Here is a 16,277-nt window from a genome sequence, read left to right as displayed (position 1 = left end):
TTAATCTCTCTTTAATCAAACTGAAAGAAAATATCGTTCTCCTCTCTTTTATTCACTTAAAACAGAAAAGACGCAGTTATAACTAGGTGACTTCATTCCATCTCACAAGTCCAACAATCTCTCCTCTCCAATCTTAAACGCTAGTAGTCGACTGCTGATCTCTTTGTAGATGTAATGAGCAAGGGACAAAGGTGATGATAACGAGCCATTGTATTTATTAAATATGAAATCTTATGTTTGTGTAAATTATTACTTTTATAATTTTCTTTATTTATAATTTTGGAATTTTAAACTTTTTTAAAAATAGAATTTATATAAATAGAATTTTACTAACTTTTTAAATTTGTATTCCTAAATATTTTTAAATTGTAAAGTAATATAATCAATTTTATTATAAATAAATATACGTCATCACAAATTATATTGTCATATATTCACATCGTCAATTTTTGCTACATCATTAATTGGTTAGTGTGATATATAGTTTGAATATGTTAATTCTTTTTTTTCAAGTTAAAGTAATAATGAAAAAAAAATCAAGATTAAAATGTATGTATGTGTTGCATGATGTGCTTATGACCGAAGAATCCGATAACCCAAACCAAACCTTGATTGATAAAGTAATATGGGTCGGGTTAGCTTTTGATAAGAAACCGTCAAACCGATAGATCCTTAGATTTGGTATTATGGGTGTTCAAGTCGGTATCATATATATTTGAAACCGATGGAGTATATGCATAACTCGAGTTATCTTATATTTACCTTTTCATAACTTGATTCAAGCATCAAATTTCCACAAATCCCATTATTTTCTTAACAGATCATTTCCTAAACCTTATACTCAAATATTTACTCTAGCTTCTGTAGAGGATAAGTATATAAATGTCTTTTATACTTATCTTTTACATAGTCTTCTATACTTATCCTCTACAGCTTCCCTTTAATGATCAATAGATTTTGATCCGCGTTTTCAAAGCGCGGGATTTTTGTTCATAAATTAGTAACATGTCTGTTTGTTCATATTAGAAATATCTATTTGTTCAACCCGTTTCTACTCGATAAATATTTTGTATATTCGACGAAATAACCGGGAAAACATAAGTTGAGAAAATTATACTCATTAATCATAGGTTGGTTTAGAAAAATCAACTTTATTTTAAAATTTTAAATATTAATTTAAAAATAACTAGAAATTATTTAATTAATATTTATGTATAATTATAGTTTTGTAAGCTATATATATTTAGGAAATTTATGTAATATCAATTTAGAAAAGTATTACATTTAATTTTAAAATATATCTTATAAAACTTAGAGAAAAAGACCAAAATAGCACTAAATCAAGTTTTTGTTCCCAAACTAGCACTCAAGGCCAAAAGTCACAAAAATAGCACTCAAGGGGTGGGGTTTAGGGTTTAGAATTTAGGGTTTAGGGTTTAGAGTTTAGGTTTTAGGGTTTAGAGTTGAAAAGTGAGGTTTTGGGGATAAGATTTCAAATTTTTAAAAATAAAAAAATTTAAATTTTTCAAAAGATAAAATGCTATTTTGGTCATTTTAGTTTTTGAGTGCTATTTTTGTGATATAAATTTAGAAAAGTGCTATTTTGGAGATTTGCCCTAAAACTTATTCTAGTATAATTAAATAGAAAGTATAGATTGCATAGACTTAGAGTTATTATGATTCACAAAGATATGGAAAGATTAGTTACCATAAATATAGGAAATATTCAGTTGTTTATTTTAAATAAAAAATAAATACCAATGGCAGTCTCTTGTAAATAATTTGAAAGCTAATGGAAGAATCCCTAAATGGAAGAATCCAAGGAGAGATTCTGCTTTAATAGTATAGATTATCAGGTACTCGTAATGCTCCTATGTACCCAGTATCAAGAAGAGATCAATCATTTTTCATTTTGGGTTTATCGGTTCGATTTTGTATACAATAATTTTGAACTTTCTTGTCCCATAGATTATTTGTTTTATGTATATTCTTTGTTGTTAGCATAAGGTTTGCGAGTTTACTTTGAGATTTATATATGATTTGTGTTCTTATTAGTCTCATTATTCGGGTTCGTGTTCATGTTAATATATGATTTTTGTTACTTCCTTATTCTTTGTACTCAAGTTTTTTTTTTTTTTTGGATTTCACGGGTAACCAAGAAATGAAAGAGAATAATACATTTCTTACTATTCGTAATTTGTTTTTACCATTTATAAGAAATATTTTTTTTTCTTTTCATTCATTCTCGGTCCTTTCATTCTATAGGAATATAGAACAAATTTGTTCCTCAATTAAAATTGATAAGGAATAATCTTCCTTTTCATTCTTATAATTTTATTCCTCTGTGTTTTTTCCCTACTCATTCCTAATGTTCCTATAATGGTCACCAGTTAGATCCATAGTGTTTTTATATATGACTTACCAATAAGTGTTATGAATATAGTAAAACCTCTATAAATTAGTAATGTTGAAACATTAAAATTTTAATAATTTATAGAGATATTAATTTACAAATTTTCATTTTTTAAATTTTTTTCTATTTTTATTAAAAGAATAAGAAAATATTTGATTTTACTGTATATAAATTATTTAAATTTTAGAAATTTGACTTTCATATTATTTTATTTGGTGTATATTTTTATGTTTCATAGATTTTACCGCATATAAGTTATGTGGTTTTCGATATAATTTTACTAAATATTATCAAAATAAATTAAAATATTTAGAATAAAGAAGTATTTTCGTTGTGAATATAAAACCAAAAATATTTGTAATTATATAAAATACATATATAGATAGATTATTAATTTATAATTTTAATAGGACTATATATTTACATGGGAGTCTTAAAAATATTATTATCTTATTATTTTATCGATTTGTGTCATATTTTACACCGGTCAAAGTTGGGACCAACAAAATTTATTAACTTATAAAGATTATTAATTTATCGAGTATTAATTTATAGAGGTTCTACTGTGTGTATATATTTGGGGAAATTACATGTTTACCACTTTCATGGTACCACTTTTCATTTTTACCACTACTAATGAGACATTTTCAAAAATACATTCTTCATTAAGTGACAAAAGACTTTTATAACCTTGTTATTTATATATATAATAAATTATTATTTAAATAAAAAATAAAAATAACAATAAAAAAAAATAAATAAAAAAAATAAATAAAAAAATAAATAAAAAAATAAATAAAAAAATAAAAAAATAAAAAATAAAAAGTAAATTTTTTTTTTTGAAACATACTTTTTCAAATTCGATTTTTTTTTAAATTTTTTCGAATTATTTTTAAAAAAAAAAATTTCAAATTTCTTTTTGAAAAACGGAAATTATGTTTGAAACTATTTTTAAAAAAATTTTATATATTTTTTAAGTATTTAAATTTATTAGAATCATAAATTTAACATTCCAAAAACCCTACCCCACCCCTCAACTCTAAACCCTAAGTCTAGATTAGTTAACCCTAAGGGTATAATTGTATTTTACCCTTCATTAAAAGTGAGAGTAAAAGTGGTTAGTGTAAACATGAAAAGTGGTACTATGAATGTGGTATTTGTGGCAATTTCCCTATATATTTTCATGTTTGAGTTATTATTAGTTTTGTTCTTCTTTGGTATTAGCATAATTTTTTTTTTTTTGTATATATGAGTTATCGTTAAGAGTTGTGATTGGTTTGTAAAAGGCTTTTATAACCAAATCTTTGTTCTAGGTCAATGATCTCAGTCACTGACAATTACAAATCCCACATTTTACGTTCTGAGTATATTTTCAATATAAATGAATGTATCAGGTTTTACCAAAACCCGATTTAAAACTACCTGAAAGTGTTATAGATGCAAAAGGTTTTCTGTTTTTCACATAATTTAATAATTCGAATAAACCAAAACTAAAACAGAAACTTCTATAATATATATGAATTTAACTTTAGGGGCATGTTCAATCTAAAATTTGAAATAATTTGAGTTTAATGAGGTTTTAGATGATTTTAATGAATTGCAGAGTTTAAAATAACTTTTGTTAAACTGCTATAGAATATCGTCTAAAATCATGAAATTTTTTTTTTTTTTTTTTTTTGACAGCAAGAAAATTTACAGACTCATATAGACTCTGTAAACCAATGTGGTAACTCTGCATCCATGTGTACGACGAAAGACGGTTGTGTCCGAGCACTACGTGCCAAGCGATCCGCCTTTATGTTTTCCGTCCTTGGAACATGAACAATCTCTGAGTTGGTAAAGCTTCTTCTCAAAAACTTAATGTCATCCAGGTAGCTTTCAAATGCCGGCCATTCTTCTGGTTCCGAAACCATCTTCACCAATTGAGAACAATCCGTTGCAAACGTGACCCGGTACTGTCGTAAGTTCTTCATACACTCCATTGCCCAAATTAGAGCCTCCAACTCCGCATGAAGAGGTGAAAGACTTGCCCTTACATTTCTTGCCCCTAACAAACCCTCAAACTCCGGAAGCGTGCTGAACCAGCCTTGTCCTGAGAAATAATCCTTGTCTTTCCAAGAACCGTCAATGAAACACCATCTTCCTGTAGTCTGTGAGTTAACTCTGAACTGCGCTTCAGGGGCCATCCTGGAATCATTAACAATTTGTGCCTCCGCCCAAAGTGTTGATTCCAATTCAGCTAAGTTTAGCGTTTCTCTCGGGTCAACATCAATATTACTAAAAACTTTATTATTCCGACCCTTCCAAATGTACCATAGAATCCATGCAAACTGATGATCCTCCATTTTTGGATTAACTCTCCAAAACAGATGATCCATATTAGCAAATATCGAGCCCAAAGGGAAAATATTTGGGTTCGATGGAATCTTAGATAGTGCCCACACTTGTCGTGCCGGAGGACATTCAAAAAACACATGATTTATTGATTCCTCCGGATCACCACACCTTGCACATCTTGTATCTCCTTGTATTCCACGTGATTTTAAATTTTTGGTCACTGCTATACAACCTGTCAACAACTGCCATAGAAAATGCCTTAACTTTGGAGGGCACTTCACCTTCCAGCAGAATGCCTTAAGAATATCCACGTTGGGTCCATAAAATTCTGGTTGTTTCTCCTTATCAGGATATATCCTTTCAATTTGATACCCTGATTGTACCGTGTATCTTCCATTTTCAGTGAAATGCCATCCATTTCTATCATCCAACAGATTTCTACTCACAGGAAGACTTTCAATCATTTTTGCATCATTGGGTTCCACCAAAGTCCTAATTGCCTGTAAATTCCATGTTCGGGATTCCTGATGAATGAGGGAATCCACTGTGAGGTCCGGGTAGCTATCGTGAAAATTTTTGTTTGCTGGTCTCGGGCGAGTGGATGGGAGCCAGGGATCATTCCATACTGAGATAGATGACCCTGTTCCAACCCTTTTAATTAGTCCTTTACAAACCAGAGATCTAGCAGAGATAATACTCCTCCAGCCATACGACGGGGAATATGAGCGAATCGGTTCCAGGGGTGAAGCATTCCTGTAGTACCGTCCTTTGAAGATTCGCGAGAAAAGAGAATTTGGCTTCTCAATCAGCCTCCACAGCTGCTTTCCCAACATTGCTGTATTAAAATCCGTCAAATCCTTGAAACCTAGCCCACCATTATCCTTATGGGCACATAATTTATCCCATGATTTCCAATGCATACCCTTGTACTTCCTCCTGGGCTCCACCAAAACTGAGCTACTGCACTCGTTAACTTCTTCACTATAGCTTTCGGTAGTCGATACACCGACATCACATGATTTGGCAGAGCCGTGATAACCGACTTAATAATCACCTCTTTTCCCCCTTTTGTAAAAAATCGAAGAGTCCAGCCATTCACCCTATTATTCAGACGATCTTGTACAAAACCAAACACTTGAACCTTAGATCCCCCTAAACTTTCTGGCAAACCTAAATAAGAACCCATACCTCCTAGGTTCTGAATCCCCAAAATATCTCTCAACTCTTGCCTATTGGATTCCTCAATTTTATGTCCAAATTGAATTGAGGATTTCTGAAAGTAAAAAAAAAGAAAAAATTTAAAACACTTGAACCTTAGATCCCCTAAAATCATGAAATTTAAGTTTTGATTTTTTAACTAAGAAATTCAATTCAAACACTCTAAAATCACTTGTAAACTCTACAATTTAAAATATTTTTAATAACAATAGATTTCAAAGAACTTTATAAAATGTCAAATTTAGTAACAATAGATTTTCAATGAGTTTGTAAGATCTATCAATAATCGTGGATTTGTCCTTTTAATACAAATTTAAAAAAAAAAAAAAAATTGAATACACTTTAATCTGTGCTTGGAAAACCGAATCGACCCGAAACCAACCCCGGCTGGACACCGCCTAACTATCACTTTTGAAAATTAAAATGAACATTTTCCCTTAAATAAATACAAAATTAAAGACCACATTTTTGTCTGAAAACGAACAGGAAAAAAAAAATCTTTCCTTTCTTTGGACGGTCTCTCTTGTTCAATCTCTCCACGATTCTACCTTTGCGTTATCCCCAAAATTCGCAACCTTTTTTCTCTCTCTTCTCAACACAATGGGTCCGATCGCCATCACCCAGCTTGCCACCGGTCTTAGCGTCTTAGCCGGCGCGGTTTTAGTCAAATCGGTTCTCGACCAAAAGCCTATGGCCGGTGGTCCTTTCCCTCGTTGTCCGACCTGCAACGGCACGGGACGTGTCACGTGCTTCTGCTCTCGATGGTCTGATGGAGATATTGGATGTCGTAGGTGTTCCGGTTCTGGTCGTGCGGCTTGTAGCAACTGCGGTGGTACTGGAACCGGTACACCTCTACCGGTTCAGATCACGGTTCGGCCACCGAGTCGCCCTTTCTAATTCTAAAGATTTGTAAATTGCTTCTCTTCCCTTCTCTGTATCTCTGTATTGTAAGTTGATTATATGTACTTTTGTTTCACACAAAGAGAAATAGGAATTACGTTTGTTTGTGGTGAATAAATTTAAAATTCATTCAGAAGATAAAAAAGAAATATAAATAGTTAAGAAGAAATAATATATAGCTTTCTTGATTGTGTTTTTGTGTTGTGATATAAAGATTGAAAAGGTTAGCTTCTTTAGGCTAATCGTTTAGGATATCAAGAAAAGAGTTTACAGCAACTTGTTTCTTCACCACGAAACTTAAGAATTGTTTTCATCATAACATATATAGCCAAGACAAAAAAAAAAAGAGAAGAGTCATTGTAATCCATCTTCCTTCCATATTTCTCTAAGGAGCTGATATCTTACGGTCTTTTTGCGTCCGTATCCTTTTGGCATCCACTCTGATGAACTGGTTGTTCCAGGAGCAGAGATTATGGAGTTAATGGATGTATCTAAGTCATCCAGCTCATCGTCACTCGTGTATTGTTTCTTATATACCGATGACCCGACTTCTGATAAAGATGGGTTGTTCAGCTCTCCTATGAAGCGTTTTATGGAATCTGTAGACGGCATTAAGTATACTGTGGGTGATGCTGCACAAGGGAAGACTATGATGCATCCATTATCTTCTTCGGTCAAACCCTGAGTTTCAGACATAAATGGTCTGTCAAGAACACACACTGACTATTTTATTGTGAATACGGTTTTTATTCTAACCTCAGAGTTTAGAACATCGAATAGCCTTCTAGGGATTCTGTGCGGGTTAAATTCGTCGGGGACAAAGTTTCGTAGAACTCTTTTTATTATTGGGGGACCAAGGGTTGGACAAACCTTTCAGACAGGAACAAAAAGTAAAGAATTAGTCAAAAAGTTTTTTTTTTCGGAACAAGAGGAAATGAGTTGTAAGTAGTGTAGTTACCTCTCTTCTGGTTGATTTGTCTGCAAGCATTTTGAATGGAAGCATCATAAGATCGCCTAATGAGTTAAGTAAATGGAACTGTCTGAAATTTTCACATTCTGGCTTCTCCTTATTAATGCTATCAGATTTGCCTTCCTTTTGCTCGAATTGATCCTCAAGCCATCTAGACCAAGTTCCTATCTGCAAAGGCAAATAAGATATTACATACCAGATGACTAACAATATTTTTGTGGTTGTTAACATTGGTCATGTGGAGCCTAAGTTACCGCATTTTTTAGTTCTGCGCCTGCCCCAAAACTTGCTTTCCCTGCTGGAATTGGAAGAACATTTATGTCGCTGATCGGATCAGAGACAGGATCTGTCGGCATTTCACTTGCTGACTCACGAAGTATCGCGTTGAACATTGCTACATCAAGTCTACTGATTAACTGTTCCATAACCTGATTTTCAGAAGCAAGTTAAGCAGCTACAACAAGAAACTGGTCAATCTGATTTAACCTAATAAACCGAAAAAATCAAACTAAAATGCTTAATATCTCCTACCAATTTAGCAAGCATAGGTAGACAACCACACTCTTGTCTTGAACCTCTTAGTGGGCAAAGTCTTTCACAAGCAGCTTTAAAAGCACTCTTCCATAGCTCTATAGCATAGATTCCATGGTTCTTATGACCTAACCGTCTTTTCCCCGAAACTTTCCTCGACATTGATCCTTTAACTGCTGCAGATTGCATATATGGCGTCATACTCTGCAATGTGATGATCATTTCAGATCAAAGGTTTGATGAAAACTCTATTAAATTTTAGAAACATTTTGAAAATTTTATTTATTTTTTAAATTACCTGCCACCATACTGATTTAACAACTCGAGAGAATATCCAAGACTCCAACTTCTCCAAAGCCGCAAGAAAAGCTCGAGGGTCTTCCCATTCGTCTGAACCGGGTTTAATAGAGACCAGGTTCAGTTTCTCCATACCTCGGCTTAAAGTTGCTCTAAGCACAATCGAATTTGATAGCCAAAATGTTAACCTGTGTATATATATATATATATATTTATAGAGACATACAACATTAGAATCATATGCCAACATGTAACCATCAATATATATTATGGAGGAGAACAAAATCTGAATGGAAATGGTTACGTATGTACCTTGGGATATCATTTCCACATGCTTTAGAAACTAATATCAAACCAGAAACCGCGGCTCTAGCTGCACATGCTCGCTTAGAATGATCTGAGCCGCCATTTCCTTTACAAGCATGAAGATAAAACCTAGCAAGACGACGAGCTGGAGCATGAACCTTGCTCATGGAGCTACTATGCTCAGCGACCACAGAGTAAACAGCGGCTTCAAGAGCTGCTGCTTCTTTCAGCTCATCTTCAAGCGTCTCTGTTCTAGACTCTTGCGGAGTTATCAAACCTAACTTGTTACTCACTCCACTCACCTTTTTCGGATTATCATCATTGATCGTATTTGTACCGGTTCCGTCAAAATGCACCTGAATAGACTTAAGCTGTTTAAGTCTTGGCACACCTTCCATTCCTAGAGTCTTTCTTCCTAAGGCAAGAGTGTTTGTCCGAAGTCTCATCTGTTTCCTCGCTGCGTCTGGAGGTAACGGAGACGGAAGGGATTTGATCTCAGAGAACTGTTTCTTGAGCTTTGAGGCAATTGTATCATTCTTGTGTTTTTGGTCACTCTCTGCGGTCACAGCCACTAACTCACTGCTATGTCTCTTTCTCTCTTCTTCTCTCAGTAGATTCTCGATCTCGGAGACTAGTGCTGCCTCGTTGTTACTGTGCTTAAGCGTTACATGTTTCCAACCTTTCTTCTCATCTTTGTTCATCTCCGCCTCTGCGTTCTGCTTTTATTCAACAGTTCATAAATATTTAGTCTTGCTTCTTCAGGAATGCACCAACGAAACACTACTATTGTACTTATATCACATATATTATGTTTAAAAATCAGATCTTGATAGCCCTATCACAATCATAAAGTGAAATATTTGCTATACAATAGTGATCTTTAACAAAAAATAAAGGTTCAGAGAACAGAGAAAAAACAAATAAAAACAAATAACTCATACCAATAATTAAACAAATCATCAACAACAAAAAAAAAAATTGGTGTAAATGTTACAAATCATCAAATCTTGTTTTGCTAAAAGCCTAAACCTAAATTTAAAATATTTCTAGTTATCCTAGTAAAAACAGGGGAGGTCAAAACATTACATACTAGAGATATTTGCTAGACTTCAGTTACAAAAAAAAAGATTTGCTAGATAAGTGAAGTGTGTGTGTGTTTTTTTTGCGTGTGCTTTTAATTTTAATAAACAAGATATACTATATATCAATTAGATAAGGTATTATCGGACAAAGTAACATGATATTTGTGTTTTTAAAAACATGTACTGTCATTTTAAATAAAAAACATGTGGTTCAAACTACTTGTGATTTTGCCATCGGTATTTGATAAGTAGAATATCTCTCTTATTAAAACATAAATTTTGTAACCAAAATCATAAAAATACAAAGAATCTAGAGCATAGACGTGCGTACCTCAGATCCAATTCGAAACACAATGTTACTAATCCAAAGATTAAAAACTAGAAATAAAAAAAATTATGAAATGTGTACCATGGGATTAGCATCACACGTAGCTGAGAAAGAAACCCTCCGTGAAGACGAACACTGCGACGAAGAATCATCGTCGTCATCCGTCAACGACGCCAAACTAAACTCACTACCTTCTTTATCAACAGATCCTCTCATTTTCGGCTGCGATGAACTGCTACTCCTATAACCATCATCATCTCCGGCCGGCTCAATGGTTAGGTAAATCTCAGAGTTCGCATCGTTCCTCGAGCTCTTCTTGAAAGTAAACGGAGCTCCCACGGGAACGGAGTTGGTCAACACGCCGTAATCAGCTAGGTTGACCACGGCCGAGCCAAGAAGCTTGTTCTTGACGCCCTTGTCTTTCTTCTTGGCGTCGTAGACATGAAGCTCAAGAAGATTCTTATGGAACTTCTTGTCATCCACACCTTTGGGTTCTAGCGTTAAGGTTAGCCTAAAGGACTCGTTGAACATGATCGTGTCTTTGCCCACGACCGCGATAAATGAGCCTGAGCTGTTTTCGCCGTTCTGCCATTTTAGGAGGACGCATTGTACAGGGACTTGGCTCGTTGGCCATGGCTTTAGCTCTTTGATTGAGATTAGATACTCAACGAAAACTCCATTGTCTCTACGGCTCTTTGTTCGAAGACCCAACACCATTTCTTCTGTTTTGGATGTGGATGAAAAAGTGATTGTTGATTGTGATTTAATAAAGAGGGGTTTTGATTGTGGGTTGTAATGGAGTTCATGTTTTGGTGAGAGTAATAAACAAAACCACCTTTCCTGAATAGGACGTGGGTTGCACCATTTTGTTTTTCTTCTTATTATATAAATCATGAGTGCTCTAATATACCTTTGCCTTTTATGTACTGAAAATTTTACATGAACTAGCAAATAATCCCAATGAAATTTAAATATGTTGAATAATATAGTAGTAGTATGTTTTTTAAAATGAATAGTGTTGTTATTCTTAAAGTGAATGTTGTTAGAATGATATTATTCTAGAAAACTTTTGAGAGAGTAAAAACCTTGTTAGGCCGGCTCAACATTTTTTTGAACCCATAGGCAAAAGAAAAATTAGGTTTTTAATGTTCATGTTTATGTAAAATTAAAATGTAGAATAGTGTTGTTATTCTTATGTAGAATTTTTTATCATTAACATGTTATAAAAAATTTGATGAAAACAAATTATATACATGTAAAATATTTTAGGACCCTTTTTAAACCAAATTTAATGAATACTAGATCTCAACCCGTGCAACCGCGCGGATGTTTGTTTTCATTTATTTTTATATAAATATTTTATTTTTAATTCTTAATTGGTATATGTTATAATATATATGAGGTGTGTCAATCACTTTTTAAAATATAATAATTTTACCATATTTTTTTAATTGAATTCGTTGTTTCAAACATTCACAAGTTATTAAGAAATCAAATTTTTAGCTTCATACATTTATATTATCGAGTATATTAAAGTTGTTCAAATATAATAATATTAGAGTATACTTGTTCTCCATCAAATACATTGTTTCAAACTTTCATATGTTTTTACTTTTTCTTATATTTTTTTTGTTGGATTAGTATTTCATAATTGAATATATAAATAGAAATAGAATTTGGAAAATATTAAAATATTATCATCTCCAAATATAATCAAACATTTCACAAAATAATAAAATTAACAAAAACTAAACTTAAAGCTTCGTGTATAAATTTTATAAAGAATTTAATTCAACATTTAATTATATTTTGTAAATGAAGTATATACAAAACACAAATCAATGTGAAATTAGTTTAATTTTAAAACTGTACCTGGTTAGGTGTAGAAGTCTCGAGAAATATTTATGTTTCTTGCAGTTTCTTTCTAACACGATGATAAAAGATATGGAAGTAAAAATTGATAACAGAGTTTCGAGATCACGTTTTTTGCTTGGAAAAGATTGATAGTTATTTAGTTCCTATAATGTAGCAATATTGTGTTATAGACATATTTTTTAGTTCCTATAATCTAGAAAGTGAATTATTTAGACCTATAATAATGATAAGATTATAGATTAAATGTAACATGACTTTCGAGTAATAGGTTCATTAGGTCCATTTAAAAGAAAATCAAACATGAATTAAAGTTGTGACTTCTATTTTAATATATAAGATTTAAAATTATATATAAAATATGTATATATAAAAAAAATTGGGTCCTTAACTATCAAATTACAGAGAGACAAGGGTAAGGACCTGGGGCGTCGCACCGCTTGTCCCTCCATATTTGCCGGCCCTGACCTTGTAGAGAGAGAAAGTTTTGAAGGATCAACCAAAGGACATGTGATGGTAATAAGTGGTAGATTTTCGTCTGTGGATTCTGCCCGATTCGTGTATACAATTTCAGTCACACAAACTCATATTGATCACTAAATTAGGCTAATATTTGTGTTCAGTTTACATGCTACCATCATTAGGAAAAAAAACATGCATCGGCATGGCACCGACCACCGAGCCATCCACGACTAGTCATATTATCCAAAGCATCGCAAATTAACTATAAGAAATCATTTACAGTCGATCCCAGCCATGGGTGACAGTAAATACGAGGAAAGCTTTGTCCAGTGGTTCACAACAAAATAAATAAATTAAGTTCCAAGTTACGTTCTCTATTTTAAAACATCTCAAAGTAATTCTAGCCACGAAGTCATGACAGTGTGGTTGGGTGGTTGCATGGCGTCTCAGTGTCTCTAAGGGATGGAGACTCGAATCCGCGCCAACTCGGTTTACCCATCTATGTGGCCAGACGACAGAAATATCTAAACCACTTGCGAATAACCGGGTCTGATTAGCGTCGGTGTGGTCAGACCCCCAAAAAACTAGTCAGTTGGATCTCGGCTTACCGAATACTCCCGGGTTATAAAAAAAAAGTGTCAGGAGCATTTGATGTAAAATGATATTACTTAAATATTAATTTTACATACAATTCAAACAAAAAAGAATAAAAAGTAAAGTGTATGAGAAATGAAAATTCAAAATGTTGAAAAGTGAACATAAGTTTGAAAGATTTTTCTATATTAGAAATTTGAAAGATTTTTCTAAAGTACGTAAAGAAAGAACTTATGTATGAATTCATAAGTGCATACCATAAAGAGTATGAATAAGAGGATACACCAAGCTAAACGCAAACGTGCACGGCATTTCTCAGTTTGGTTGGGTCCGAATCTAGGTCGAATTGTGAACATATGTTAAACAGAACAAGTCAAGTATATTGTCAAACTTGTATAATTTCTTCGTTAAATGTACAGAAATCAAACTATGAATCAACAAACAACCTCGAAACTGCCATTTTCGGACTGTCAATTCAATCTGCCAATGACAACTATATTGGATTATTTATCTTCGGACTATAATTGTGGTTGCATGTGAAATGACTTGAATTTGAGCATCCCCGAATGTAAGAAACCCAATCTTATCATAAAACCTGCTTGTGTATCATGTCCTCTTATCTCCATACAGAATTCTGAATGATTGAAGCAACACAACAAATGCTCCCACTCCCAGCAACATATTAAACTTGACCACGAGAGTTTTGTTTTGAACAAATCTGATGCATAAATTTGAATAGAAAATGATCTGCTCCTTTTTAAACTCTTTATAGTTACTAGTAGACAGCTTAGTATTAACGTAGTAGTTATCTCTATGCAAATTCAAGTTTACCTAAGATAGACTATAAGTAATTAAGTATGATTGTCTTTGATATCATTTTTAAAATCGATATCAACTAACGTCGTCCTACGATTAATCATTCTAACCCACTTGTTCCTTTTCTCAACACTAAACATGATGGTTGTCTTACGCCGTTCTGACTTTGATAAATGCTATCAACTCATTAATAGTCAAATTCGATTTTTCTACTTTGCTTATGGCAGTTTCGAGGTTGATAGCATTTAATTGCATAAGCAAAGTAGAATTTTTATAATAGTTTTTAGCATATTTAAAGTATGTATGTATTAAAACTAGTATTGTTATGTATCACCATCCGAATTCAAACCCATCAAAGACCACACTTAAATTATTTTATTCCGTTCAATTTGGTTTTGCAATAACTTTTGTTACGTATTAATTGCGATTTGAACTTTCCACGTCTATTGTCAACAAACGGGATTCTTTACACGTCTTCTTCCCTTCTCCTACCTTCTTGAAGTAAAGCACCACTTGATTCAAACCACTTTTTTCTCTCTAATCTTGCACCATGTTCCGACTCAGAGCTCCCGGCAAGAAACCCATTACCATCACCACCACTTCAACCTCCGCCTCCAATTTCCTTTACTGGTCACCGGAATCTTCCCCCACCGCCGTATCCTCTCCCACCGCTATGGATCCGGTCATTTGGTCCAATCTACCTAACCACATCCTCGACCACATCCTCTCTTTCCTCCCTTTCAAAACCCTCGTCTCTCTCCGTTCAACATCCAAGCATCTCCGGTCTCTGATCCTCTCTCCAACTTTCCTCTCCGACCATTCCTTCCCCCTCCCTTCGTTCCTCCTCCTCTCTCACCCTCAGGCTTTTCAATCCTTCCCGCTCTTCGACCCTAACCTCATCTCCTGGCGCACGTTACCACTCCCCCGCTCCCTCTCGCTAACCTGCGCCTCCTCCCTCCTCTCTTCTTCCCACGGCCTCCTCTGCTTCTCCGTCTCCCCTTCCTCTGCTTCTTCTCTCTCCGTCTTCAACCCCTTGACCAGATCCTCCAGATCTATCAAATTCCCGTTTTACCCTTTCCCCTTTGAGCTCCTCTCCCTCGTCGCTTTCCCCGACAGCTACCGGATCTTCACCATCTCCTCCTCCGCCTCGAGGTCCGTTTGTCTCTACGATTCCGGCGACCGCTGGTGGAGAATATTCGGCGGCGTTGACCAAGTGTTACCCCGTGGGTTTAATCAAGATGGAGTCTTTTACAATGGGTCACTCTACTTCGTCAGATCCGAGCCTTTTCTCCTCGTGAGCGTCAATCTCGACGACGGAAAATGGACAACCGCCGCCGGAGATGGAGTCTTCCCGGCGGAGGATGAGATCACGTTTGCTAGATTAGTTACTGATCCCGAGAAGAAGATTCTTTACATGGTGGGAGGCATAGGAAGCAACGGGATATGCAGGAGCATCAAGATTTATGAATTTAAAAGAGAGACAGAGAGTTGGATCGAAGCTGAAACGCTCCCGGACATTGTTTGCCGGAAGTTTACTTCGGTTTGTTACCACAACTACGAGCATGTGTACTGTCTTTGGCACAAGGAGATGATCTGCGTCTGTTGCTATAATTGGCCTGAGATTCTCTTCTTTCATGTTGGGAGAAGGACATGGCATTGGGTTCCCAAGTGTCCTTCGTTGCCGGAGAAATGGAGCTGTGGGTTTCGCTGGTTCTCTCTCGTCCCGAGCTTGTCTGCTTCCGTTTAATTATATTGGTCTTCGATCGTTTGTCAGTATTTGTTATTGTCTGTACTTCGAATCTCCTTAATTGTCTGCCTTGCAATCTCTGGTTTCTCTTTGTTTTCATCATCATTGATCCAATGTGCATTTAAAAATTAAAACCTCATTCATTCTGTTTCTTTTCTTCTCAAATATAGAATTTAGAATAAAATCTTCTCTAACTTTATATTATTTTTATCCATAATGGACTAAAAATTAAATTACTTCAAAAATGGAATAATAATTTTATTTTTACTTATGACTCCATCTTTTACTTTACAATAGAATATATTAGAGTGAGACTTATTTCTATTTTTGTATGCTGACAAAAAGACACAGTTTTAAATAAATATTTTAGTTGAACTTATTCATTTGATTATTATTTTTAAAGT

General features: G+C 34.2%; 3 protein-coding genes across 4 annotated transcripts; 2 read left to right on the top strand and 1 right to left on the bottom strand.

The window, feature by feature from the left end:
* Nucleotides 1–6,324: 6,324 nt before the first annotated feature.
* Nucleotides 6,325–7,006, top strand: LOC103839257. Its single transcript, XM_009115762.3, has one exon. The coding sequence runs from the start codon at nucleotides 6,569–6,571 to the stop codon at nucleotides 6,863–6,865; it is 297 nt and encodes a 98-aa protein (XP_009114010.1). The 5' UTR covers nucleotides 6,325–6,568; the 3' UTR covers nucleotides 6,866–7,006.
* Nucleotides 7,007–7,081: 75 nt separating this feature from the next.
* Nucleotides 7,082–12,061, bottom strand: LOC103839258. 2 transcript variants are annotated; one of them, XM_033279800.1, is made up of 8 exons: nucleotides 10,464–12,061; nucleotides 8,979–9,691; nucleotides 8,668–8,854; nucleotides 8,370–8,573; nucleotides 8,093–8,266; nucleotides 7,827–8,006; nucleotides 7,625–7,738; nucleotides 7,082–7,549 (listed from the first exon to the last, which is right to left on the bottom strand). In XM_033279800.1, exons 1-8 carry the CDS (start codon nucleotides 11,274–11,276, stop codon nucleotides 7,223–7,225), a joined length of 2,712 nt encoding a protein of 903 aa, XP_033135691.1. In that variant the 5' UTR covers nucleotides 11,277–12,061; the 3' UTR covers nucleotides 7,082–7,222. The 2 variants fall into 2 exon arrangements, with proteins under 2 accessions (XP_033135691.1, XP_009114011.2); XM_009115763.3 differs by having other exon boundaries at nucleotides 7,223–7,549; nucleotides 8,979–9,688.
* Nucleotides 12,062–14,418: 2,357 nt separating this feature from the next.
* LOC103839259 (F-box/kelch-repeat protein At5g43190) lies at nucleotides 14,419–16,038 on the top strand. The gene has a single exon (XM_009115764.3). It carries the CDS (start codon nucleotides 14,677–14,679, stop codon nucleotides 15,871–15,873), a length of 1,197 nt encoding a protein of 398 aa, XP_009114012.1. The 5' UTR covers nucleotides 14,419–14,676; the 3' UTR covers nucleotides 15,874–16,038.
* Nucleotides 16,039–16,277: the final 239 nt, after the last annotated feature.

The sequence above is a fragment of the Brassica rapa genome, chromosome A09 (assembly GCF_000309985.2).
Source record: "Brassica rapa cultivar Chiifu-401-42 chromosome A09, CAAS_Brap_v3.01, whole genome shotgun sequence".
NCBI classification, from domain to species: domain Eukaryota; kingdom Viridiplantae; phylum Streptophyta; class Magnoliopsida; order Brassicales; family Brassicaceae; genus Brassica; species Brassica rapa.
Note: the sequence above shows the minus strand (reverse complement) of the source record. Positions and strands in the feature narration are given on the sequence as shown.